At 38.1% G+C, this 25541-nt stretch overlaps 1 protein-coding gene across 4 annotated transcripts in view; it reads left to right on the top strand.

The window, feature by feature from the left end:
• Positions 1-25541, top strand: part of LEF1 (lymphoid enhancer binding factor 1) — a 116917-nt gene that overhangs the window by 73992 nt on the left and 17384 nt on the right. For 2 of the 4 annotated variants that reach the window (XM_036920928.2, XM_036920929.2), the window contains exons 4-9: positions 7066-7198; positions 12590-12680; positions 14497-14580; positions 16562-16684; positions 17613-17775; positions 23773-23880. In XM_036920928.2, coding sequence (XP_036776823.1) covers positions 7066-7198; positions 12590-12680; positions 14497-14580; positions 16562-16684; positions 17613-17775; positions 23773-23880 — 702 coding nt within the window. The remainder of the gene's footprint in view (positions 1-7065; positions 7199-12589; positions 12681-14496; positions 14581-16561; positions 16685-17612; positions 17776-23772; positions 23881-25541) is intronic. The other 2 variants (XM_036920931.2, XM_036920932.2) reach the window with 1 other exon arrangement.

Below are 25541 nucleotides of genomic sequence, written 5' to 3'. Positions count from 1 at the left end.
TAGCTCTTAAGAAACTACTACTGGTTGGTTTTTGGAATGGTATCAAAGATGATCCATAATTATCAAAAAACTACTAAAATAATCCTTTCCTTTCCAACAAGATAACTGTGTGAGGTTAGGTTTTTTTCTTCATATACTTCAACCACTATTATATATCAAAGTAAAGATTTGAATGCAAAAGCAGGTAAGAGAATCGAGTTGTCTTCTAGTAAACCAGATGCTAAAGAGAGAGATTTGCAAAAATTTTAAAACAATGCCACTCATATATATATTTTTAAATCTTGTTTAGAAAATATTTCATAAAATACTTTTTGTGCCACCACATGAAAGGTTTGTTTTTAAATGAATTAATAAATATTTTTAAATTTCTCATTTTAATTTCAGGTGTAACAAGTATTTATACATAATCCACACAAACAAAAGCTCATTGGTATCCTCAATGATTTTTAAGTGTTAAGGCACTTGAGAGCAAAAAGTTTGAGAAATGCTGCTGTAAGAAATTTTTTTAAATGAATACCCTTAGATCATATTATCTATTAAATTATATTCTAACAGGGGAAATAAAGCAAGCACATAGAAAACCTGAGTGTACCTGTAGGCCATAGCAAGGCCTAACCCAGAATTTTACGCATTGTTTAAGGTTTCAAGAGTGGGGTGCCGTTTGTGATAGCTCCTGAAGGATTGAAGGGATTTCAGCAAGCAGTGATGAGAAGAAGGTTTTTGGGGCTCACAGGCACAGACTAAGAGTATCTAAATTTCTGTGTGTTACAGAGGAGTGATTTGAACTCTGGAGAAGGAACTAATTCATTTATTGGTCCTCTTTTCCCTTTTTCCTCTTTCCTTCCTTCATTCCACAAATATTTATTGAACATACATGATATGCCAGGACCTGTTTAATTGCATTACTCATGAATCCTTACCTTAATCCTGTAAGGTATTATTCTACATATTTTGTATTATGAGAACACTGAAATTTTGAAAAATTAAGTGAACTATCTAAGCATAGTGACTAGGTGGATTTGACTGTTTGGGATTTGAACTCTGCCTCCGCTGCCCATGTACTTAAATATTAAACTATATAATTATTTATTTCTTCCACCAGGAAACCAGAGGATGTGAGGACTGTTTTTGGCTCTTGGAATATAAATTGTGAATTTCAGAGTTTCCAACCTGGGAACAAATCCTGTGTGCTATTTTCACATCCTGTGTGATTTTGTATAAATCACTTAGCTTCTTAGAACCTTGGTTTTCTTTTCTATAAATCATAACACCTAATTTGAGGGTGATTTCAGGATTAAATGATATAACGTATGGAAAATCATCATCTTAGAAACAACTTGGAAAATAGTGGGTATTCCATACCTTTTCTTTTTAGCAGCTCTTCCAGCAGTCTGTTTGCAGACCTGCAAGTGACATCAGCCTTCTCCAAATGATCGGTTGTTCCAGGTGCTTCATTACAGTTGAACCCATGGCAGGCCGTAGTCACCTGGCAGAGCGGTTTGGAACAGAGTGGAGAGAGTTGCTGCGTAGCAAGCATGGAAGAGCAGGGACTTGGGTATCAAGTCAAGGCCAGCACAAGTCTACTCTCAACCAATTACTTAGCTCTGTGTCCAAAAGGACTCAGCCTTCTCATCTATAAATATAGAGGTGATACTGCCCACCTATGTGGATGAGTGCTAGAGAATATAAAGGCACAGCCATAATAACTGGCACTTAGTGGGTGTTGAATCCATCTTAATTCTCTTCCCTATGCAGTGTCCTTCCCCTCTTAGGAAAACATTCTAGGTGTTGGATAGATATAAATTGTGTATTTCAGAGTTGAGTTTCTCTCCAGACTTGAGTTCATAGAATATTCGTCTTCTGCAAACCTTACAACTTTATCAATTCCTGCTCAAGAAGTCCTAAGAGCCTGATCATTATCTTAAAAAAGCTGCCTAATCATAACCAGTAGTGGTCTTAGGTTTGAAAGCCACATCAGACTGGACTCAGGTGTTCAGCTTTGGCAGATGTTAGGAACAATTTCCAGCACTAAATGTTATTTTTGAGGACTAGTCAGTGCAGGAATTATTATATCCTTTTGGAGTAAATTAGACCTGCTCCTCTTTAAGGGAAGGCTTGAAAAGCTCAGACTCTCAGAGGAGGAGGGGTAGGTACAATATGAAATTATGTGGTTTCTATTGCATGAGTACCAGACTTAAGAGTTTAATAAAAAGTAAATTGTCACCATAAAGATTGAGGCCAGATGAACTAGCTCATCTCAGTAAGTTGGTAGAGTGTTAAAATTACACTGGATTCGGTTATTAGCAGGTAGCCTATGGATAAAATGCACAGCCAATTGAAATGGAACTCAAGACTGTTATGCACTGCCAGATACTGCACGTGGCTAGTTGAAATCTGGAGATGTGTAAAATGGGGACTTGTACTGGGCCAGCAGGTTTCTCCCCAATTACTCCACTTACCAGCAAGCCCACGGCCTTCTCCAGGAGGGAGCTGAACCACTTTTTAGTCCTTGCCAGAACCACATCCTCAGAGGCTGACAACATTCGTGACAGCTTGAATGTTACAGCTGGAGGAGAGTGGATCATTTCTGGGAATGCTGCTTTGAGGGTGGCTCTCAGGATCCCTAGGTGGCAGCCACTTTGTGGCCACAGGAGGTATGGGTTTTACTGGCTGTGATACCAAAGAGGTCCTTATGTGTAGGGACCAGCCGGGGTGGCAGCCAAGCTAGCTTCCTTGGAAGTTTTGCTAGTCCTGGAGAGGAAGGCACAGTTGAGACTCTGCAGCTCTAGCCACTTCTGCTGAGGTGCCTCTTTGTCTGATGTGATTACTGTGCCTGGGACAGAGACCACACAGTCATTTCATTGGAGTCACATACTGTCAGGTATGGCCCAGATGGTCAACCCAGTGTCCAAGATTTTATGAATTTGGCTCTTCAGGAAGGCTCCATGGTGTGCTAGTAGGGAATGTGGCCTCTAGAGCCAGACTTCCTGCATTTGAAACTGGCTCTACCACTTACTGGCTCTGTGCCCTTGGGAAACTTATTTAACTTCCTTGTGCCTCAGTTTCTTCATCTGTAAAAGGAGGGTAATAATAGTGCCTGCCTCAAAGGTACTATATAAAGTGCTTAGCATGCAGTAAGCACTAGGTGAGGGTTAGCTGCTGTAGTATCATGTGCTACGTGAGTAGATTGGCCTGATTTTTCAATTTTGGAAAAGGGTTGCTGAGCTCCTATTGAATAGTCATATGTGGATGCTGAGTGTAGGCTGTAGAGCTGTCTTCTAGAGTCCCCCTTGACATTTACTACCCTTTTTCTAGTACCTGCTCATTGCATCTTTCTTAATATTTCTTTGCCTACCTGACCAGTCACCTGCCTAAGATTACAGAATGTATAGTTGGGAGATCAGCATCTGTTGCCTGGTTCAGTCACTTACTACCATGTGAGTTTAGACAAGTTACTGAACCTTTTTAAGCAGCAGTGGAGGATTTGGGATGATTTAAGACTGTTGCATATCTCATAAAGGTGGAATAATTGTGCATGTTGTTACCCTGGGGTAATGAAACAAAGGACATGCATTGGAAATACCTGGTAGTTCTCCATTGGAAGCAAAGATTGACCAGACTGTACCCATGAACGAAAAAGAATCAAAATGATTTTTGCCCTTTGTTCCCCCCTTACAGGGAGATGTGTAAGTGGGGAAAGCTCCAGAGTGGAAGTCAGGAGACTTGAGTTCTGTTAATGAGATATACAGCCCACAGTACCCAGCACCGAGTAAGAGCTAAAGATGTACCCTTTCTACTGCTTGATTCCATGGTGATGTGTGGCCTTTCGGTGTCTATCTCCATTTTACTCACAGTGACCCTGTATTAATGGAGTTGTGTATCGAGCAGGGCTGTGTTGTTGTGAGTGCCATCAGTAGTCATGGCTTGATCGCCCATTCCCTGGTGACCTCTGTTTCTCAACTTCCTGTCTCAGAAAAAAGGAATCTTAAACTAAGTGAACTCTTGGTTTCTTACAGCTTTAATGTGAAACAAAGGTATGTAATTGGATATACACTGCCTCTCCTATCACCTAGTTCTTTCTCTTCATAGTACTTGATGTGTCTTTTCAGATTTTTTTGTTTTGCTGGGTTTTTTTTTTTGTTGTTCTCTGTTTCCAATACTCTCATTCCTGCTTTTAGGCCCTAGAAAGGAAGCTACATGAAAATAGGGGCATTGTCTTTGTTGGCCATCAATGCTAGGATAGTGCTTGGCACATTTTAGCTGCCTAATATACATACACATACACCCACACATACATGTGTGACCATGCATTGTAATGTAGCTACATAAATTCGTCTCTAAAGACTACAGCAGTCAATTTCTTATTCCTCCCCTTCCCTACTCCTCACTCCCAGATGCACTATGTTGTTATTTGGAGATTAGAGGACTAGAATTAAGAATGGTTACATGATGTGTCAGATTTACACCAAGTAGCAGAGCTTGGGTTCTCGCCTTGTGTGGGCATATAGTATCAAGGGACAGTTAACTTCTGGTATCAAAAGAAACCCACCATTTAGGGCTGAGAACACTCGACTGTGGTGGCGATGTGTAGTGTAGGTTGGATCTGTCTTTCTGCATAGTAGAGGTGGTCAGCAGGAGGCAAAATATAAACCTTAGAATTGTGTTCACACATATTATTGAGATTTCTTATCACTTTCATTATTTAGCCACAAAAATGGACATAATCCTTGTTGAGTTTAACACACCTACTAGTATTACTTTCGCTATCCATCTTGCAAACCGTAAGACAAGGCCAGAGCTTAAATTAAAATACTCAGCTTCTTATCTCCTTCCCACAGGAAAGCAAATCTGTGTTGAAAACCGTAAAATTAAGAGGAGAGCAAGGATAGCATAATTTAGCAAAAATTCATGGCACTAGATTCTGAGCTATATGACTGGAGGGATAGGTCAGACATTAAGAAGATGCTGCCCACTAATGCAAGTTCCTTAGGGTGGTGCTCTGGAAACAAGAAAGGCATATGAAATATATATATTTCTAGGAGCTTTCTGCAATGCTTACTCTTTATAACTACTCTAAGAAAATATCTTTGTAGATTGTAGGTAATTATGCTTCTTACAAGATTTCTGAAATGGAACTAAAGTGGTTTTTCTAAAGTGTAGTTGAAATGTATTCCTTTTAGCATTTGGGCACTGAGATTTTTGTTTCCATTTTTAAAAAGGTTTATAATAATATCTTCCTCCCTGCTTCCCCTTCCCCACCCTACCTCTTCTATCATTCTAAATTCCTTGTATTTGACAAACTGCATCATTAACACTTGAAAAGCCTTGCAGTTTTTTAACCTTTTACACATTTATAAACATAGATGTCTGTGCAGAGGTATATAGCAAGAAGGCTGTGGCTTTGATAATGGTGCTCTGTTAAATAAATGCCAAGAGCTACGTGAGCTATGTGAGTTCTCTCATTAGAGAGGAGTGGTAACTATAAAATAGGGAAAATCTAGTATGGAAATTATATCATTGCCTAAAAAGGTGTGATTTTTTTTTTTCCCTTAAGTTTCTTTTGGGTGGAGGTTTAATGACAGAATGTAGAGAATTACTGTTACTAGCTGTAAAGAGAATTAAGTGTTAGTAGGATAATTGCTTCTAACTTTCTGGAGGGTAGTCCTTCCTGTTGGAGCCACATACTTTTTACACCTAATTTGTAAAAAACATCAAATACAAAATTCGTGTGTGTGTCATAGGTTCAGCCACCATACACAATAGCCATTAACCATTTAGTTACAGACTTACATTTTAAGCATTTTATACTGTGCAGTTTTCATGCATTTTCTTAATTTTTTTTTAAATACAGATATTTGCTTTTGGAGAAACCAATTTCACATACATTGTAGTCTATAGTATAGTAAAAATCTAATTCAAACTAATTATAGTGAAAACATGACAGAGCTAGTGAGTTGGTGATAATCAAAATACATTATAATTTATTCCTCCTAAATTCACAAGTTACTATTATAGTGTCTGTAAATGGAGATCTTCCTGATACTGCCTTAATTAGATAAGTTTAAAATCACAAACATATTTTACATGTATATAATTGTGCTGAGTTTTTTTCCTTTCTGGGGGAGGGAGCATAGTTTCTATAAAAAACAATCTCTTTAATTAGATTAAACTCCTGGGTCTTGTTTATATTACTGAATTCCTTAGTAAGCTCTTTCTTGGGTGGGGGTAGGGATGATAATTCAACTTTAAGCAAATAAAAAGATCCCAGACTTCAAATTGATGAAATCTAAATAAATAGCTGGAACATTGAATGTGTTAATCTTATATAGCATTAGACTTCCATGTTAAAGAATACAATCTATTTTTAAACAATTATAAGACATAAAATATGTTAAAATATAAAATGTTAACAATGACAGTGTTCCTACATGCTATCATATTATGCAGTTAAACTCAAGACTGGAGATTCTCTTTTATCCCTAAGACTTCTAGAAACTAAAGAACCTGAAGGTGAACTGAGTAGGACTGAAGTATAATGGGTGGTCATGTTTGATTGACAAAGCTATACAACATGAAAAAATGGTATAACATGGTTTTTAAAGATGCACAACCATATAATCACAACTCTATAAACTATGCCCTTCAAATTAGCAATATATTTTTTTTTCATTGAACAGATTTGTGAAGTTTTTTTTATTGCCTGACTATGTAATGAATAAAAAAAGAGCTAAAAATACATTCATAATTTTTGCTCCAATAACTCTTTGTTGAACTTAACCTGAGGAGATAATCCAAAAGGGAGTGAAAACATGTATGTAAGAGATTCATGTCACATGGAATAATAGTAGCAAACAGGGCACTGATTAAACAACTGATAGTCTCTTGATGGGATATTCATGTATTTGAGGAGTATTTAACGTGGAAAAATTCTGAAGATCTAAATAAGCAGAGCAGATGATTCTTGGGCTATGCTGATGCCCCGTTGCTGAGTGTGGCCTTTTCTTTGGGAGAGGAGACAGGAGCTGGGCATCCTTGTTGACTGTCTACCTTGTGGTTACTTTGCAGTCAAATAAAGTGCCCGTGGTGCAGCCATCCCATGCCGTCCATCCTCTCACCCCCCTCATCACCTACAGTGACGAGCACTTTTCTCCAGGATCACATCCGTCACACATCCCATCAGATGTCAACTCCAAACAAGGTGAGAACCCCTGCCTTCCCAGGCCTTTTTCAAAAAACAAGGAGCCACATCTCATCGATCCAAGTGACCATATAGGTGCCTTAGCTCCATGTCACTGGGTAGATCAAAATAACATTTGTAGGAGATGAGAGTGATTTATTTGATAGCAATTTTTTATAAACCCACAGGAGTTTTTTGCTTCTTTTATTTTTCAGGATAAAAAAAACCAGGAGAGAAGCGTAGAAGGGTTATTTTCAAAGTGATAGCTCTGAAAATCTAGGACCCATAATGTGTTGTACAAATATACTAGAGATTCAGTCCTCAGCACCCCCTTTAGTTTTGTGTATTTCAGCATGCTCTAGTGTTGATAGTAGTGTTTATTTATGTGTTAGAAAAGAGATAAAGTAGGGAATTTTTACTTCAAATGTTCTTTTTTAGCCTTTTGTGATTTCTTTAGGTTTCAGTTATATCCCTATTATGTTTTACCCTCTTTTTGTTATTTACCAGCACCAACTTAGGTATAAATAATAAAGTACAAAATCTCTGCTTAAAGTTATGGTAATGTGAGTCTTACTTTGCTTCTCTACCTTATTATCAAGTCCTGCTTCTGTATCATTTACAGAAAAATACACAGCATAAGTCTGAAAAATCGAAACACCCGGTTTTTAACCTGATGGGTGTGGGTTGTAGGACACAGAGCTTGGGTTCTCCAAGCCTTCTGATCTGCTCTGCAGAGAGGATGAGTTTGTTTGCAAGATTGCCTTTCTCTTTCCATGTACATACATACTTGTCCCTCAATAGGCTCTTTACAAATTCAAAACAAAAGATTCTATAAAATCATGTGAAGACAGAAAACGTAAAGGTGTAAAATCTGCTATTTCCAGCATTCACTTTTTGGTCTAGCCCTGTCTCTCTAATATATAGTAGACATCACAATTTAGTAAGTATGTAAAAAAGAGTAGAGTTTAGAGGCTGGGTGTTTTTTTTTCACTACTATGAATGCTTCTAGATTAAATACATACACGTTCATTTCCCTCCATTGACAAAACAGACAACTTATTTGAGGACTTAGTTACTGTTGGACCTTGAGTGGAGTCCAAGGACCTTTACTTAGAAAAGGTAAGAAACACCTGTGCAGATGTTTCCAGGTTTGACTGTGTTATTCTTTATTTCCAGTCCTTTCTCCACTCTACTTCCTTTAACAAGGACCTCCAAAGAATAAGAAACTATCAAAGACAGGCTTGTAGATATATGATGAGGAAGGGAGGAAGAGAACTAAGATAGGTATCTTCGGAAAAAGGCTGAGTTTTGAGAGAGAAGATTGAGAATATGACCTTGGTCATAGTGATTTGAGGTGCTGTTGAGATACCTGGAGGGAGATAGGAGGCAGACAATTTAAACATAGAGGTCACAATCTCAGAGCAGGGTCTGAGCCTGAGATATATATCTGGGAACTATAAAGTTGTAGATGACCATAAAGACATATAAAAGTCTCAAATGAGCTATTAACAAAAAGAATCCAACTGTGTGTTTTAATTTTTAACTTTTCATTTATTTTACAATTGCATAGTACTTACTGTGTCCTAGGCCCCATTCTAAGCACTTTGAAATGAACTTATTTAAAAGATTAAGACATGGTTTGGTAGTTTTTGTTTCAAGAATTCCGGACAGTTTTATAAAAACACAAGTTTATAACTAGCTACCAATTACATTTATATTTTCTCTTCTGTCTCCATACCTTTCTGCTACCTTACCATGTTTTGTCTTACTAATTATAATTTATGTCATTGCTTCCAAACTTTCTTTTTTTTAAACAAATTCTCCAGAACTAGAGAAAGGACAGTGTGCATGACCAGAGCTTGTCTGCTTCAGTTTCTTTGGAGTCTTTATTTTGTCCTAAATTTGTGTGATTTTTTTGCATTCTACTCCCTACACTGTGTCTGTTTCAATATAAAGATCCCATTTTTAATAGCTTTTTTCATAAAAAAAAAAGAGACTGTGTATCTTATCACCATGTATCTCTGGTGACATGTAAATTTGGTTTGAAAAGGGCTAATTTACCTGATTTTGATTTGAATCCGTATCACTCCATGTGGTACACTATCACCAAAAAAACACGTATAAATCTCACTGGGTCTCTTGCTTTCACTCTTTTTTTTTCCTGCTGCCTGCCTTTTGGTTATTATATCATGCAGCCCCACTAGTAGAATGTGGCAGTGCTGAGGCCAGTTGCTGATTTCAAAGTTCCTAGCAGGTTGGTTAGCTTTACTTTCAAATAAAAAGCAAGAACCAAAAAAACAAAGACCAAAAAAACCATACTCTAACCCGAGATAGAACTACCCAATAAATACAGACTGTATGTCAGCAGAATTCATTCATTTGTAGGGAAATAATTTTAGGTTAATTTCACATTAGGAAGAACATTAGTTTTTACCTTTGTGTCAGTGTGTTGACGTGGCTGGATGGGGGCAGGAGGGGTGGTGTAGGTTGTAGGTGTAGGAAAAGCAAAGGAAGCTAATACCAATCATTTTATTTGACCCATTATGTCTGAAAAAATGTTAAAGGATAAAGTCTTTAGGAAATGCTGGGCTTATGTACCTGCTTATTATATCTTCATATTATCTACTATATCCTTATAAATAACCACAAACACTTACATAGCACTTATACTGTACCAAGCATAACTTTTTTGTTACACATATTAATGCACTATTCCTCACAACAACCCCTATTCGATTTTTATGCTTATTTTTAAAGAACAGTAACAACTAAATAGTTTCCTCAAAAATACATAGCTAGTGAGTGGCAGACTTGATATATCCATATCACAGTCTGATTCAATCATATTATCCATCTTTATAAAAGTTATTTAAAAAAGCTGAAAAATCTGTAAGGCTACGCTATTATCATCAGCCTCCAGGAACTAGTAAATGTTCAGTAAATACTAGTTGAATGAGTGATGTACAATGTGTCTGTGGTGGCATAGCAGCTGGTAGAAAGGCACACACTTGTAGGAATATTTGGAAACAGGATCTTAAAATGTCAATAAACTGCAGAAAACACAGATCCATTTTCTGCTCCTGTTCATCATGTACTTGTATGTACATGCAAAATGCTTGATAATATGGACCCAGAATGGGGAATGGGTCTGTTTAAATGCTTTTTATTTCACTTGTTCAGTCATTCAAAAGTATTTATTGAAAACCTCTGGAGACCATCATGGTTTGATATGTTAGTAAAACATGATTTCCTTTTTCCAAGCAGTATATACGTTCACGCAGGAAATCATTTGCACAAACTAACTATAAAACAAAATGAAGAACATCTTAAGACTCACGTTAAAAGTACAAATAAAATGTTGTAGACTCAAAGAAGAAAGATTTTTCAGAGCCATAAAAGTTAGAGAGTATTCCATAGGAGATGGGTATTTGAACTGTGGGTAGAATTTTAATACTAATAGTCAAATTAAATACCCAACAGAGGAACTAGTATGTAGCAGGTGCTAAGTACATGGCAGTTTCCTCCTTCCTCCTTCAAACAGTAAAATAAAATCCAGCCAGTTTGTACTTTTTGTTGAGTTAAATCACTCCTATGAAGTCCTACACAGAATTGCCATGTAACCGTACTTATAACATGGGCTGCAGTGCAAGGGATTAAGCTTATCTGCTTTTAGAGGCCTATGATTACAAGCAAGTTGCTTCTTGTGTCCCAGTGGTAAAAGCTCAGGCCAAAACACCCTCTATGTGTACCCAAATGGGATGCCTGAATGATGACTTAGCCTCTCTACACCTTTGTTTCTACATCTGTAAAGCCGAGAGAGTAAAACAGACATTCAGATAGTCTCTGACCTCTAGCTATGATTTTCACGTTCAGATTTACACAAAGTTTCCTAAATTCTCAGTTAGTCTGGTTTTTCTTTTCAAAACTAAACAATCCCCTTGCAGACCCTGAAGTTTGGGGAGGTATCTGAATCTCAGGGTAGGGGGCAAGTGGAAGCAAGTTGGAAAAATTCCCCAGTGATTCTGAGTGATTCTGACATGTCTAGAACCACTACTGTAGACTCCCTTAGGATCACCTGTGCTGCCTGACCTCCTGGGAACAAAGAAAAAAATCCCAGAGTACGAAATCTGGGGTCCACTGTGAGCAAAAGAAATGGTATTTCTAGCCAAAGAAAGGAGATTTGAGACTATTTTTATAAAGAGCAAAACATGAGATGATCTCATGTAAGCTCTCTGCTGAGAGATTAAAGACCTTTCTCCTTCCTACCTACTCCAAGAATTGAAAAATAGTTTGTCCACACTTGAACATCAAATTAACATCAACATTGAAGGCACCATGTCTTAAGTCATTTCCATATCTTCAAGGCGCTCGATAACTTTTAAAATCCAAATGAAACTCATAGACATTTTAAACAATAAAATAGCAGAATACTTGAAGAGCAACTTCTACATGCTCACCTAATTCCACATACTAGCCAATATATTTATAACAACTGCACATTCTCAGTGTTAAACCTGGGAATGTGTGATTATATATGGAAATGGTCTTTTAAAGCCAGATTCTCTTTGTAAAGAAACTTTAGTTGTGGCTTTTTTCTTTTCAGAACCACTTTCCCCTAAGTACATGGAATCTAAGTTTTTATATTTGTATGCATGTGTCTTACCCCTTCTTTTCTGTACCCAAGGTAACATACAAACAAAGAGATGTCATTTGGGACTAGGATTAGGTATAATCTTTAGGTGGTTTTTACAGTTATGGGGCAGAGTACTTCAGGGAGTATGAGCTGAAGAAACAATTTGGTGGCATTCTCATTTTCTGTGGAGTACAACTAATCCAGAACAGCTTGACCTTGGGGCCCAGAGGACTCAACTTGATGAAGAGCTTAGTTGGAGCTGAAGCGGCAGAGACCAAATGAATCATATCAAGTGTGACCATTATGGGGCTGAACATGATTCCTAATTAATCTGTGATCCTCTGAGGTATCACATTTCCCAAATCTGTATGTCCATAAGGGAGCCAATGAAAATATGAAAGTAGCAATTTACCTAATCCTTGAGCACCATGACAGGCTATCTACTTATGAAGGCAGTCTTTTTCCATTCTACACAAAAACGATTGCCATTTTCTTAACCAAAATGCAATAATGAGGACAAACTAAATAATTTTAGAGTGTTATTTAGATGACTCTTTTACTAGCAGCATATTTACTCTTTCAGGATAGATGTACTATCTTAAGATCTGTTTTTACAGATGTTGAAATCTTGAAAAGCTAACAAACTGACTTACGTTAAATGGATCCATGCTAGACTTTAGTATTAATGTCATGAAACATGTTATTGCTTTCCTATTGCTCTTACCATCAAATGTCCTATGAATCTGAAAACTCTTCCTCTCTGTTGTCCTTTGTAATAGGCATGTCCCGACATCCTCCAGCTCCTGAGATCCCTACCTTTTATCCCCTGTCTCCAGGTGGTGTTGGACAGATTACTCCACCTCTTGGCTGGTAAGACCCTTCCTGCAGCCTCAACCAGACATCTGAACACATGTTCTTCTACTTTCCGTTCACGGAAATTAGCTTTATGAATGATAACACTTGTGGAGTTGAAATTTTATATCAACAAGCAAGGTGCTAAGTTTATTTCATTTCAGTTTAGAAGATTAAAAAACAGACTTTGAAATGGATTGAATCCATTTACTAATATGTGTAGAAAATGACTGTGTAGCATTTGCTTTGAAGCTTATAGTTTTATGGATTCAATTTGTGGCTTTGGGCATTTGCTGGGCCTGTGCAGAATGCTCAGTGGGGTTTTCTTTTCTAGCTTTTTATGAACTTATATTTTTGAAACAAAGTTAGACACATTGAATATCAGTCTTTGCTTATAAATGGCAAGTAAGGTAAATGACAACTCAAAATTCAAAATTACAAAAGGGTCTTCTGAATTTTAATAGAGTAAGCAGCAGTTTGAGTTCAGAGGAGTAAAAAACTCATGTCTGGGTTTTCTTTTTTCAGAATCCAAATGCTCTCTATTTTTTTGTTTACCTCTAACATATTCTTATTGCTGCTTTTGAAATTTTTTTAATTATAAAGGTAAAAGGAAGGAAATATATTTGGAGAAGAAAGAGGATAATCTTCTTATTCTCATCATTTTATTGTTAGCACACGACTTTCCCTGCTCCTGTTTCCATCCCTCTCCAGTCCTCCTCTCCCCTCTGCTCACTCCATGGAAACAGGGCTGCAGCTTAAGCAAACATCCACTGTCCTTTCTTTACTTGGCTCTTCATCCACAGCCCCCCTGTCATTGCCCCAGTCCCCCTGTCTGGACATCCTTACACCCTCTCTTCCTCAGCAAGAAGGGACCGTCCTGCCGTGAAAATTCCAGCCTCATTCCCTTCCCCCGCCCTTTCTCTTTAGTATTAAATCTCAGTCAGTACTCTGAATTTAACTGATTATGCGTACACTTTCAAACCTACATCAATTATTCTGTCTGAACTTGGCTACTTAGGGGCAATAATTCTGTGCTGAGTGGCAGCTGGAAATAAAAACTGTAAATGAAAAATGTAAGATGTGGGAAACACAGAGGGAGAGATGGAATTCTCAGAGTGGAGACAAAAATAATTCCAATGAGTTGATCTTTTATTTCTTCACGGTAGCATGGGGGGTGAGGTGGGGAAGAGTGTAGTGTTTTTAAAATACTTGTTCATTTTTATATAACTATAAATATTGTTTCTTCCTTCCTTCCTTCCTTCCTTCCTTCCTTCCTTCCTTCCTTCCTTCCTTCCTTCCTTCCTTCCTTCCTTCCTTCCTTCCTTCCCTTCCCTTTCTTCCTTCCTTCCTTCCTTCCTTTCTTCCTTTCTTCCTTTCTTCCTTTCTTCCTTTCTTCCTTTCTTCCTTTCTTCCTTTCTTCCTTTCTTCCTTTCTTCCTTTCTTCCTTTCTTTTTCCCTGAAATTCTCAAAGACTCTGAAAGGAGTACTGCTGCATTCTCAGGGTTCTGGTCTAGTCAGTAAATGTTTGCTATGTGCCTACTTTGTTTAAAACATTAGTGGGTTTGGGAGAGGGGAAGGGGATAAAACACAGGTAATTCATGAACTGGTTTGTTTCTGAATTTGAGGTTGGGAGGTGTTCTTCAAGACAACTGATGCTTTGATTGGGTGGAGGGCAAGGCAGGGAAACAGGGGGCTAATTGAAGAAATCCCATGGTCTGTAATGCCCCCACAAAGTTCTTTTGAATACCTCCCACCTCTCCCGACATCGCACTCTTATTGCTGATTGGTAACTCATGTTTTTTCATTGATGGGTTCCTTTCTTCTGTGACCTCAGGCAAGGTCAGCCTGTATATCCCATCACGGGAGGATTCAGGCAGCCCTACCCATCCTCACTGTCAGTGGACACTTCCATGTCCAGGTAGGTGGCGGTGGAAACGGGCACCCCAGGACAAGTTGCTCTTCCTGTGCTTGCAGCTGTGCGCCTGCTTGCCTCTCAGTTGGCTAGGAGGGTTCCTAGCTCAGCCGGGTCTGTCTACAGTGTGCCTGGCTCCCACACTAGGTGTCACGGAGGTCCTGGGTAGGAGCCACCCTGGGAGCGTGCCTCCAGAACAGTTCACTGCCACCTGTCTGTGGGGTGTCAAATGTCCCCAAAGTAGACAATGTAAGAAGTTCTTGGGGGTCGGGGCAAGGGTGGGGATAAAGACTGGTTTGGTCTGAGTTCTGTAATTTTGCTTTCTTTGAGGAAAGTGGTATTAATGTGACAGTGCTTGAAAACACCCAGATAGTCTAGAGCCTTCCTGGACCAAGGCTGTCAGATGAGAAAGAACAGTGCTTACAGGCTGTCAGGCCTTATGGGGTGTGGGTCCTAGTGTGTGAATCAGGCCCTGTGTGGACATATTAGTGCAAGCAAAGCTCCGTGAGATCTGCCGTGCCACACTGCTCTGTGTAATGCTTTTGCTTCTGAGAAAGGATGGCTTCTGTGCCCTGTGCCCAATGTACACACGCATTTGTGGCGTGTCATCTGTTTGTTCAATGTGTCTTTTCCAAAGGAGCTAGCCTAGCATTACTGTGTCAGAATTCAGACTGTTGGGTTAGTAACTGGTTGTGAATCTTTACTTTTTAAATAAGCATGAAATTCACAGTTTCTGTGTGAATTTCAGCTTTTAAAAAAAGCATTACTCATCATATTATAAATGTAGCTGGTTGGGAGGATGAAATTAATCTTTCCCTCCAAAATATGTTTTTATACTTTTTAACATTGTAAGAACTCATGACAGGATTTTCTCACAGGCAAATAACCAGCATCACGAATTTTTGCAAATGGTACATTTACCAAAGCATCATTATTTGATCAAATATTTATATTTTTCTCATGTTTCTTAATTCTTCAGAATTTGCTTCTGAAATATTACATATCCAAGCAGTGTTTCTTCTTTCCTTACCAAATGAAGGAACTAATTGTACAGGCTGTGATGAAAGACCTGAGAATATTGTTCTTGTTGAATTAAATGTTTCCTTCAAAACAGTTTGAAAAGCAAAATTTCTAAAGTGTATCCAAATTTTATCCAAAGCACTGTTGAAAGTAATGTCTTCGTTTATTTTATTTTCTTGCATGGCAGTTTCCCTCCTTTGTGTTGGATGGTGGTGGATATTTTAAGATGTTTTTAATGCCCTACAAGCAGAGTTGAAGGGGAAAAGCCTTTCACATATATGGTTTTTACCTAGATGCAGAACTGCATTCTTCTCTTTAATTAAATCTTTGCCCTTAATTGTGTTACCAGTTTTCCAAAAGGCTGCATCTCTCAACATTTCTTTCTGTGTAGAAAACTACTTTGGATGATGTTGATGGCACCTGTATTAAGTTGGGGATTGAAAAAAATCTTTCTGTCCCATATTTTCTCAATTGTTCTCTTCTAACATTAGTAAAGAAGCCAACAAGAGGAGAAGACTCTTATTGTGATGGTTTGCTTAGAAATGTAGACAGATTTTTACATGTGATGTCTTTAGCTTCTTTTTAAAAATCACTTTAAGAGCTAAATCTTAATAAAGTCTTATATTTGCAGTGATTGCTTTTACTGAAATTCTTCTTTGAAAACTTCTTTGCAAAGAAAATGACTCACCTTTTTTATCCTATGGCTTAGAACCCTCCCAGGAAAAACACTGGATTCTACTATTATTTTTTAATTCTGTTATGTAGGCAATAATTACAAATATTTTCCACCTGAATACAGAAAGGAAAGAAATTATCACCCCACTGTAATTTATAGTTAATACTTTTATGTACAATGGTGTGTTTTCACTCTCAGCCAATTCAGTGAGTGGATTGTTTCAAAATTCCACCTAGCTGTTGCTGCAGCAGCCACTAGTACATGCTGTCTTTTACTCTTTCCCTCTTGTAGGTTTTCCCATCATATGATTCCTGGTCCTCCTGGTCCACACACAACTGGCATCCCCCACCCAGCTATTGTAACCCCTCAGGTTAAACAGGAGCGCCCCCACACGGACAGTGACCTAATGCACGTGTAAGTATGCCTGGAAGCGCACTGAGATACTGACGATGTGCACAGTCTCTTCTTCCCTATTCTTGACCAGTCCCCTGTCTTTTATTATGAAAATCAGCATAGCTCTGCCTTGAAAGCTCTCTCCCTGAGGACTTTAAGAAGCTTGATTCTCACTGTGCTGATACTGATTATAAGATCAGAAAGGAGCCCAGACCTCAAAAGAGCAAGGGAACCTCACCAAAATGGAGTAACCTTCAGAGTGTAGGCATTGAGTGATCTTGGGTTGTTTAGCCAGGGTTTAATTGGGTTCTCATTGTTAGGAAGCAACTGTTAGTACTGAGGGAAGTAGATTAGAGGGAAGTAGAATAGATTTGAAGCACAGAATTCGAGGGAAAGGGGCAGACCAAGCCCAGGATTCCTTGCGGGGCCAGGACTGTCTGTCTCATGCTGTTACAGCAGGGATCAGTTCCTTGAAGTCATTGGTCACTGAAGTGCTTCATCTAGGGTTTGTGACCTGGGACAGGATGGGGTGGCAGGGAGCATGTGATAGTCCATAAAACTGCAAATGTAGGCAAAACCAACATGCATTTGTTTGGAGAAGAGTTTAAAGTTTCATTAGCTTCTCAGAGGGGCCCTGGACCCAAAAACGCTAAGAAACTTGGTTCCAAAAGAGGAATGACCACCCATACAAGTCCAGCTTTCCCTGAGGTGCCCAAGGAGCATCTTCATGGACTATTTCCATTCAGTGTTAAACACTTCTACAGCTACAGGTAAACTTTCTCACTCCAAAGTTTCCTTATTGGCAATGAGTGGCTCCTCTAAGTTGGTGGTGTTCTGGGGGCTTGTGGAGAGCCTAGAGGGTTGTCCCAGTCTGAGTTTGGTGATGTGAACAGAGGTCCTCTCCTTCTCTCCTCTCTCCCTCTCTCCCCATCCCACAACCGCCTTTTAGGAAGCCTCAGCACGAACAGAGAAAAGAGCAGGAGCCAAAAAGACCTCACATTAAGAAGCCTCTGAATGCTTTTATGTTATACATGAAAGAAATGAGAGCGAACGTCGTAGCTGAGTGTACTCTAAAAGAAAGTGCAGCTATCAACCAGATTCTAGGCAGAAGGGTAAGTAGTGGGATGGTATATAAATGTTTATGGTAACCATGGAACTGCTTCATTAAAACCTGTGCAAATGTACTTCAATATCAGGCGGTCGTAGAATGCATTTGTATAATCACCTGCCACTTTGGGAAGTAACACAGAAAACAAGGTACAATAAGAACATTTAGGAGGATTAAATGATATAATGCATTGTTAACAACTTAGATTGTACCTGGTACATAGAAAACTTCCTGAAAATGTTAAGTATTCCTTAAATATTTATTATCTTATGTGCTATGCACTATGGTAAGCATTAGATAATAATTGCTGAGTAAAAGAGAAATGGTCCTTGCCTTCATGGAGCTTAAAGTTTTGTGACAGAATGCAGATGTCAGATAAATAATTGCCCAATAAGTATGTAATTAAAATTGTGATAAAAACTGTGAGGTCAAGATCAAGATTCTATGAGAAAGAATAACAGGGGCCTCGGGAAGGACCCCTCTGAGAAAATAGTACTTACTCTGAGGACTGAGAGATGAGTCAGAGTTAACCAAGCAATCAACAGAGAGAGGTAGGTTTCTCGCCAGACAGAGTAACATTTGCATGAACCCATGTCTGGAGCAAGAAAGCACATGGCTGACTTAGGGAGCTGCGGGAACAAGTCATGCTTCTGGAAGAACCTTGGTGAATACAGGTACCTCTGCTTACAAGATAGAAGCAGATTAAGTTCTACAGAGAAGCTTTAAATGGAAGAATTTATATGGGCTGGAGAACTCTTTATTCTAGAAAAATAAAGCATACACATGCCAGGTTTCTGGATTGCCTCTTTACATTCCCTCTTTCACCCATGCAGATATTTTTCTGACTACCTATTATGTACCAGGCAGTAGGTTACAACTAGGACAGATGCTCTAAGATTCCTTTATCCAACGACCAGCCCAGAGGCTAGTCAAGTCCTTCCAGGTACTCTTCTTAGGATTAAAATGGTTTTAGGTAGGTATCTGAGGAGTGGTAGGAAAAAATTTGAACTTTTCTAATTCAAACTTTCACTGTTAATTACATTTTCATGTTAGGCATGCTTCATCTTAATTTGTTGATACTATCCTGTATGTGTGGTAGCTTCTTAAACTATGACCTTGTGTATTTGTTTTTGCAACCTCTCAAATTCATGACTTGCAGATGAACATTCAGGCAAGGAAGGTCTAACAACCGCTGTGAAACTCAGGTGATCATGTTTTAGCTGTTAATGATAATTTTTACCATGTTTGCTACAAACCTAATGAATTTTAGCATTCATAACAGAAAACATCCAGGCCATCTCTAGACCATATGAACAGATGAAGGGGAGCAGGCTTTCCTGCACTATCGATATCTGTTGGCTAGAGTAAAAATGCAGCTATTTCCAATCTGCAACACTGTGGTTTCAGGGGTAGGGTGAGGTGCTAGATTATAGCTCTTTTGGTACCCTGTGCACAATACTCTATTCTGCCTGGGGATTCTTAAACACTTAATAACAGTAATTACCATGATTTCCAAGCCAGATCATAGCACATGAATGATTCCCATCATCTTTGAAGAACTCTGCCTTAAAGGCTGATGACCATTTATTTCCCCGACCCTTTAGAAGAAGAAATCAGAGGAAAAGAAGGGTTGATGTTCTAATTCCAGTTTGCTTAAAACTTAGTTTTTCTTTTCTTTTCTTTCTTGAGTTAAAGGTCTCCTGGCTTTCCAGCAGGAGTTATTTTCCTGCTCAATAGAGTTAAGTAAGGGCATGATATGGAGGCATGCTTCTTATTTTCAATGCACGTTTCCAACAATTGCTACTTTCTCAGCTCTCTTAACAATCCCCAGATCAGAGCATGTGTCCTGAAGGATGGTTCTCATTTGGGGTCTCTCTCTGTCTTTGATTTGGACACCTGTTTCTATTTATAGGTCCCTGAGATCTTTGATTAAGATCAGGTTTTCTGTCCTTTCATAACTCCCCTCTGGCAGGGCAGTCCTTGCTAGTTCTTTAAAGTTCCTGACTTTAAAATCATGAAGTTTTACACTGGGATAATTAGAATTCTTGAAAGTTAAACTTAAATCCATCCGGAACATTTTATCTTTTGGTTTTTATTCATCTTTACTGTACCTCTAAAATAGAAATGTTCACTCATACAAATTAATTTTTCTTTCATGTTGTAGATAATAGCACAAATCTTACTTTAAAATAAGCTTTTCCTTTTAAAAAATCCAGGCTATTAAAGGAACATTTATTATTAGAATTTTTTTATCTTGGAACTGTATAAATTTCTTTAAACTAAATAGGTATTTTCCTAATAACTTGGTGAGATATTGACAATTTGTTTTTTTTTTTTTTAAAGTACTTTCAGGTTCATTTTATTATATAGCCACTTTATAGATTATATTATAATTATATGATATATATTATAAAATTATAATATTTCCTAGCAGATACCTTCAAAGATGACAACTTACATATTTGTGTAGACTTAAATACACATATGTATTTCTTACATTTATTCCAGCAATGACAATAAGGTCTTTTCTTTGTGACTCCACAAGCAACAGGCAATGGCCATTTTTTTTTTTTTTGTAGGTAATTATTTTTTATTGAAGGGTAGTTGACACACAGTATTACATTAGTTTCAGGTGTACAACACAGTGATTCAACATTTATATACATGATAATTCTAGCTACCAGCTATCACCATACAAAGTTGTTACAATATTTTGACTATATTCCTTATGCTATACATTACATCCCAGTTACTTATTTATTTTACAATTGGAAGTGTGTACTTTTTTTTTTTTTTTGAGAGGGCATCTCTCATATTGATTGATCAAATGGTTGTTAACAACAATAAAATTCTGTATAGGGAAGTCAATGCTCAATGCACAATCATTAATCCACCCCAAGCCTAATTTTCATCAGTCTCCAATCTTCTGAAGCATAATGAACAAGTTCTTACATGGAGAACAAATTCTTACATAGTGAATAAGTTACATAGTGAACAGTACAAGGGCAGTCATCACAGAAAATTTCGGTTTTGATCATGCATTATGAACTATAAACAATCAGTTCAAATATGAATATTCATTTGATTTTTATACTTGATTTATATGTGGATACCACATTTCTCTCTTTATTATTATTATTTTTTAATAAAATGCTGAAGTGGTAGGTAGATACAAGATAAAGGTAGAAAACATAGTTTAGTGTTGTAAGAGAGCAAATGTAGATGATCAGGTGTGTGCCTGTAGACTATGTGTTAATCCGAGCTAGACAAGGGCAATAAAACATCCACACATGCAGAAGATTTCTCTCAGAACAGGGGGGGTGAGGTTCTAAGCCTCACCTCTGTTGATCCCCAGTTTCTCACCTGATGGCCCCCCTGCAACTGTGCCTGTCTTAGGTTGTTCCTCCCTTGAGGAATCTTACCCGTCTCTGGCTAACCAGTCATCTTCCGGGGCCATACAGGGAAATGTAAAGTTGGTAAGTGAGACAATTTGGTTTTTTAAAAAATTAATTTTTCAGCAAGCAAAAGAGATAGAAAAGCATTTGTAGTCATTTGTGTTTCTGGAATTCCTATGTAAAGGCCATCTTTTTATTTTGTATTAGACTTTATTTTTTACTTTCAATGCAAAGCTTTAATACCACATTTTACTACCTGCTTTACTCTAGTAAATGATCTTTTGTTTGTGGGTAGATACTGTGCACTAGAAGTACCAGGGAAATAAAAAAAAACTGAAAATGCAAGTAAATAGTTTTTGGCCTGCATTTACTTCTTGCATTTTGCTCACTTTAGCTTGACAAAAAAAAAGAACAGCTAACTTTCCTGCTTTAACTGAAAAATAACTGGTTGTTTGGGTTGAAGACCCAACTTCAATATATATTTTGGGAGATAAGTCTTACAACACTTATTCCAGGTTTTCTCAACAAGTTACAAAGCTGCCACAAGTTACATTTTAAAATATGAGATATTACTTGTCAAATGAACAAATTTATAGAAGTTATCTATTGTCTCCTTTTGTGTTGCTTTTTCGTAACACTTGCCAGTCACAGTTACTTAGCACCAGAACTGTGTAAAATAATAAAAATCATTTTTTTCTCAAAAAATAACAGGCAATGTTGGTCTTTTCCATTGTGTCCAGTTTTTTCTCCCTGTGAAGGCCTCTAGTTCTAGGTCAGTGTCTGAGGGTGAGAAGAGCAGGCAGTTAGCAGAGGCAGGCCGATTTTCCTTCGAAACTTCCACCACTGCCCCCGACGTGCCCTCTTCCTAGGCTTGATTTGACTAATTGTGTTTACTCTGCTAATACAAAGAACCGTGTCTCAGGTATTTTTTTTCAGGTTTCTGTCTTCACCACCTCCCTCTCCCCACCCCCATTTTTTTTTTTCTAAAGAAAAACACATTACCTGATTTGCCTTTAGGCTTGGGCCAAGGCCACTGTGTGTCATGTTTCTTAACTTTACACTCTGCATTTCTAAAGTAATTAAAAAATAAGTCATACCCTCTATCTGACACAGAGCCCTGGCTTTTCAGGGCCTTGGACAAGGAATGGAATCCACGGCCCAGCCTGTGGGCAGCACTGCGCCTGCCCTGGAGGCTCAGCGGGAGCGTGGGGTGTGGCAGAGAGTGTTCTAGCTGTTCTTCTTGGGGTCAAGTTCTCCTGACAAACAGGACAGGCTTTTCTGTTTCCGTGAGGAACGCTTCCTAGCCGTGCTTTTGGGGCTGAGTCCAGGGACTTAGACGTAGCCTTCTACACCAGAGCTTTTTTCCTCCTCGTTTCTCCTTCTTTTCCCATATCCAGCCACACTTTTATTTTCTTTTTCTTATCATTTTTAAAAAACAAGAACAGGGAAATTAAAATCAATAGGCAGGGTGGTCATGAATGAGAAAGAATCTTCTCGCCCTGAAAGGGAAGGAAGTGCAGTGGGAAGCTCACTCCTGAGAGCTGGGGAGACGGTCCGGAGGTCCCGGTGACCGAGATTCCCGGGCGCGTGGGGCGGGCCCGCAGCCGCTACCGCTGTACCATCACCTTCCTCCAGTCGGATCGCCCAAAGCCCAGTTCTCCAGGAGGTTCTGCTGGCAGATTCTGACATTTGGCAAGTGGGAAAAATAGTTGAAAACTGCCTGCTGGGGACCTGGAGCAAGTCGTGTACAAATAAATGTGCAAAGGAATGTGCAAATAGAAGCTTAAAACCCCAAATGGATGCCTTGCCTACATAAGATATTTTGCATGTATCAGTTATATAAAAGTGAAATCGAAAGTTTACAGCATATCAGCCACTCCATTCTCCAAATTTGATGCTAGTCTCAAATGCAAGATGGCAAAATAAACGTACATAATGCTGCTTGCTTTCCATCAGAAGGAGCTAAAAATTATAGACACAGCGTGTGAATATGTGGTTGTACAATGCTATCAGTGTTCTCCCTAGACAATTAATGCTTATAAAAGTGTGAGGATAGGGTGAAGAGACAGACTGACTTTTGATATCTTGCTTTATAGACAGGATCATATGATGGTTTCAGACTCTCATATGACAGAGTGGGAGAGTGTCCATGTGAGGCAAGGATGTAGCTGTGTGGAAAAACCATCTGGAAATGATCACATTTTGCATAAATAAATGGTACTTTGTATCAGATATCAAGAATATGCTACAGACTGTGTAAAAGGGCTAAGTTGGGTGTTGAGGTTCACTAGTGGAAGTTCTTTTTAATTTATATTAGAAAAGAAAAGGTGGGTGACAGATCATTTTACTTTGGATACTTTAATTGACTTTGATGTGTTCTCGTGATATCAGAGAACAGGCTGGAGAAACCAGAGGTGGAGTTTCACTCCAGCCACCAGTCGCCAAGTGGTGTCTGCAGAGCTCGGTCTTCTGTGGTTAAAAAATAAACCAAAGTTTCAGTGCTTCATATTTTCATTTTTCAGTGTTTGAAACATGAAATATATAATACTGTTGCTGTTTTGCTTAATTTCATTTGATTTTTTTTCCGTCTTCCCTTTTTGTTTTAGTGGCATGCCCTCTCCCGTGAAGAGCAGGCTAAATACTATGAATTAGCACGGAAGGAAAGACAGCTACATATGCAGCTTTATCCAGGCTGGTCTGCAAGAGACAATTATGTAAGCCCCTTCTGCATACCGATGACTCTCTACTTTCACTCATTCTCTTTCTACTCCTTTCGTGAAGGAAATGTTTAGAGTCCAGTAGTCCCCACTTACCTGTGGTTCCACTTTCCGTGGTTTCAGTTACCCATGTGGTCAGCTGCAGTCCCCAAGCAGATGATACTCCTTCTGACATATGATCAGGTCAGTAGTAGCCTAACACTACCTCACAGTACCTGCGTCATTCACCCCACTTGATCTCATCACATAGGCATTTTAACATCTCACATCATCACAAGAAAAAGGGTGAGTACAGCACAATATTTTGAGAGAAAGACCGGATTCACATAACTTTATTATAGTGTATTGTTGTGATTGTTCTATTTTTACTATTAGTTATTGTTCATCTTTTACTATTACTGATTTCTCAGTTAAGCTTTATCATAGGCATGTATGTATAGGAAAAACCATAGTGTATATAGGATTCGGTGGTACCTGAAGTTTCAGGCACCCACTGGGGAGTTGGGAACACATTCCCCGTGCATAAGGAGGAGTACTGTATATCTAAAGCTGGTGTGATTTCTCATTTGGGGAAGTTAATGAATTTCATTGTAAAGATTTCATGAATATATTGAACTTTGAAGGCTTTGAGCTGTCATTTCTTTTTTGGCTATAGGTACTAATGCATTTTTTTAGGCAGAACTTATTAATAAAAAAATACTTCATTAAAATGTTGGTTGAAAGAGATTTTTTTAAAGTCCTAATTCCATCATGAAAGGGAAATATTAGTGGTAATTAGTTACAGACTCTCCAGTATTTTGCCTATGCATTTTTAGTTTTTACTTGAATATGTGTGTGTATACATACACTTTTGTGTCATACTTGTTGCTCATATATAATAAGCTTTTTCTGTTGTGGCATAGTGTCCTATATATCAATTTTAATGGCTATGCAATACTTCAGTGAGTGACGACTGTCACAATTTGCTTAACCGTTTTTTTCCTTTTAGACATCTTAGTTGATTTCTATTTTTTACAGTTGGAAATAATCCTGCAATGAACATACCTGTGCCTGAGTTTTTTTCTGTGTATAGGACTTCTGTTTCTGGAAAATAGATTCCCAGTACTGGAATTGTTGAGTTAAAGGATATAAATGTTTTAAAGGCTCTTGATACACATTGTCAAATTATTTTCAAAAGGATTACATTCTTTTATAATTCTTATAAAGAATGTATTCAAGTGACTGATTTGCCAAAGATTAATCAGAACTGGGTTAAAAACGTTTTTTTTCATATTAATGTACCCAGATGTCTACCATGTATTTTATTCAGACAGAGGTTTTACCATATTTTTTAAGTTATACTAAATTAGTTGGCAAAAAATGCTTTATTTCTATTGCCAGTTATTTTTTATTTAGAGTTTGAACATCCTATGAATGTAGTCTTGATACGGCAAAGACTATTTTAATGGCCTTTGCTGGCAGACAGTGGTAGTCTTATTTTGTAGTCTTCTCAGGTATATTAATATACCTGAGAAGGTATATTATAAATGATATATTTAAGTCATATCATTTTATAGAGGGGAACAATTTTAATTAAGCTCTTCATTTAAAATTTTGAAGATCATTTCCATGTTCTATGTGGAGACGAGCATTTGAGATGCTAGCTAGGACAGTGTTAC

This window comes from Manis pentadactyla, chromosome 5 (genome assembly GCF_030020395.1).
Source record: "Manis pentadactyla isolate mManPen7 chromosome 5, mManPen7.hap1, whole genome shotgun sequence".
Classification (NCBI taxonomy): Eukaryota; Metazoa; Chordata; class Mammalia; order Pholidota; family Manidae; genus Manis; species Manis pentadactyla.
Note: the sequence above shows the minus strand (reverse complement) of the source record. Positions and strands in the feature narration are given on the sequence as shown.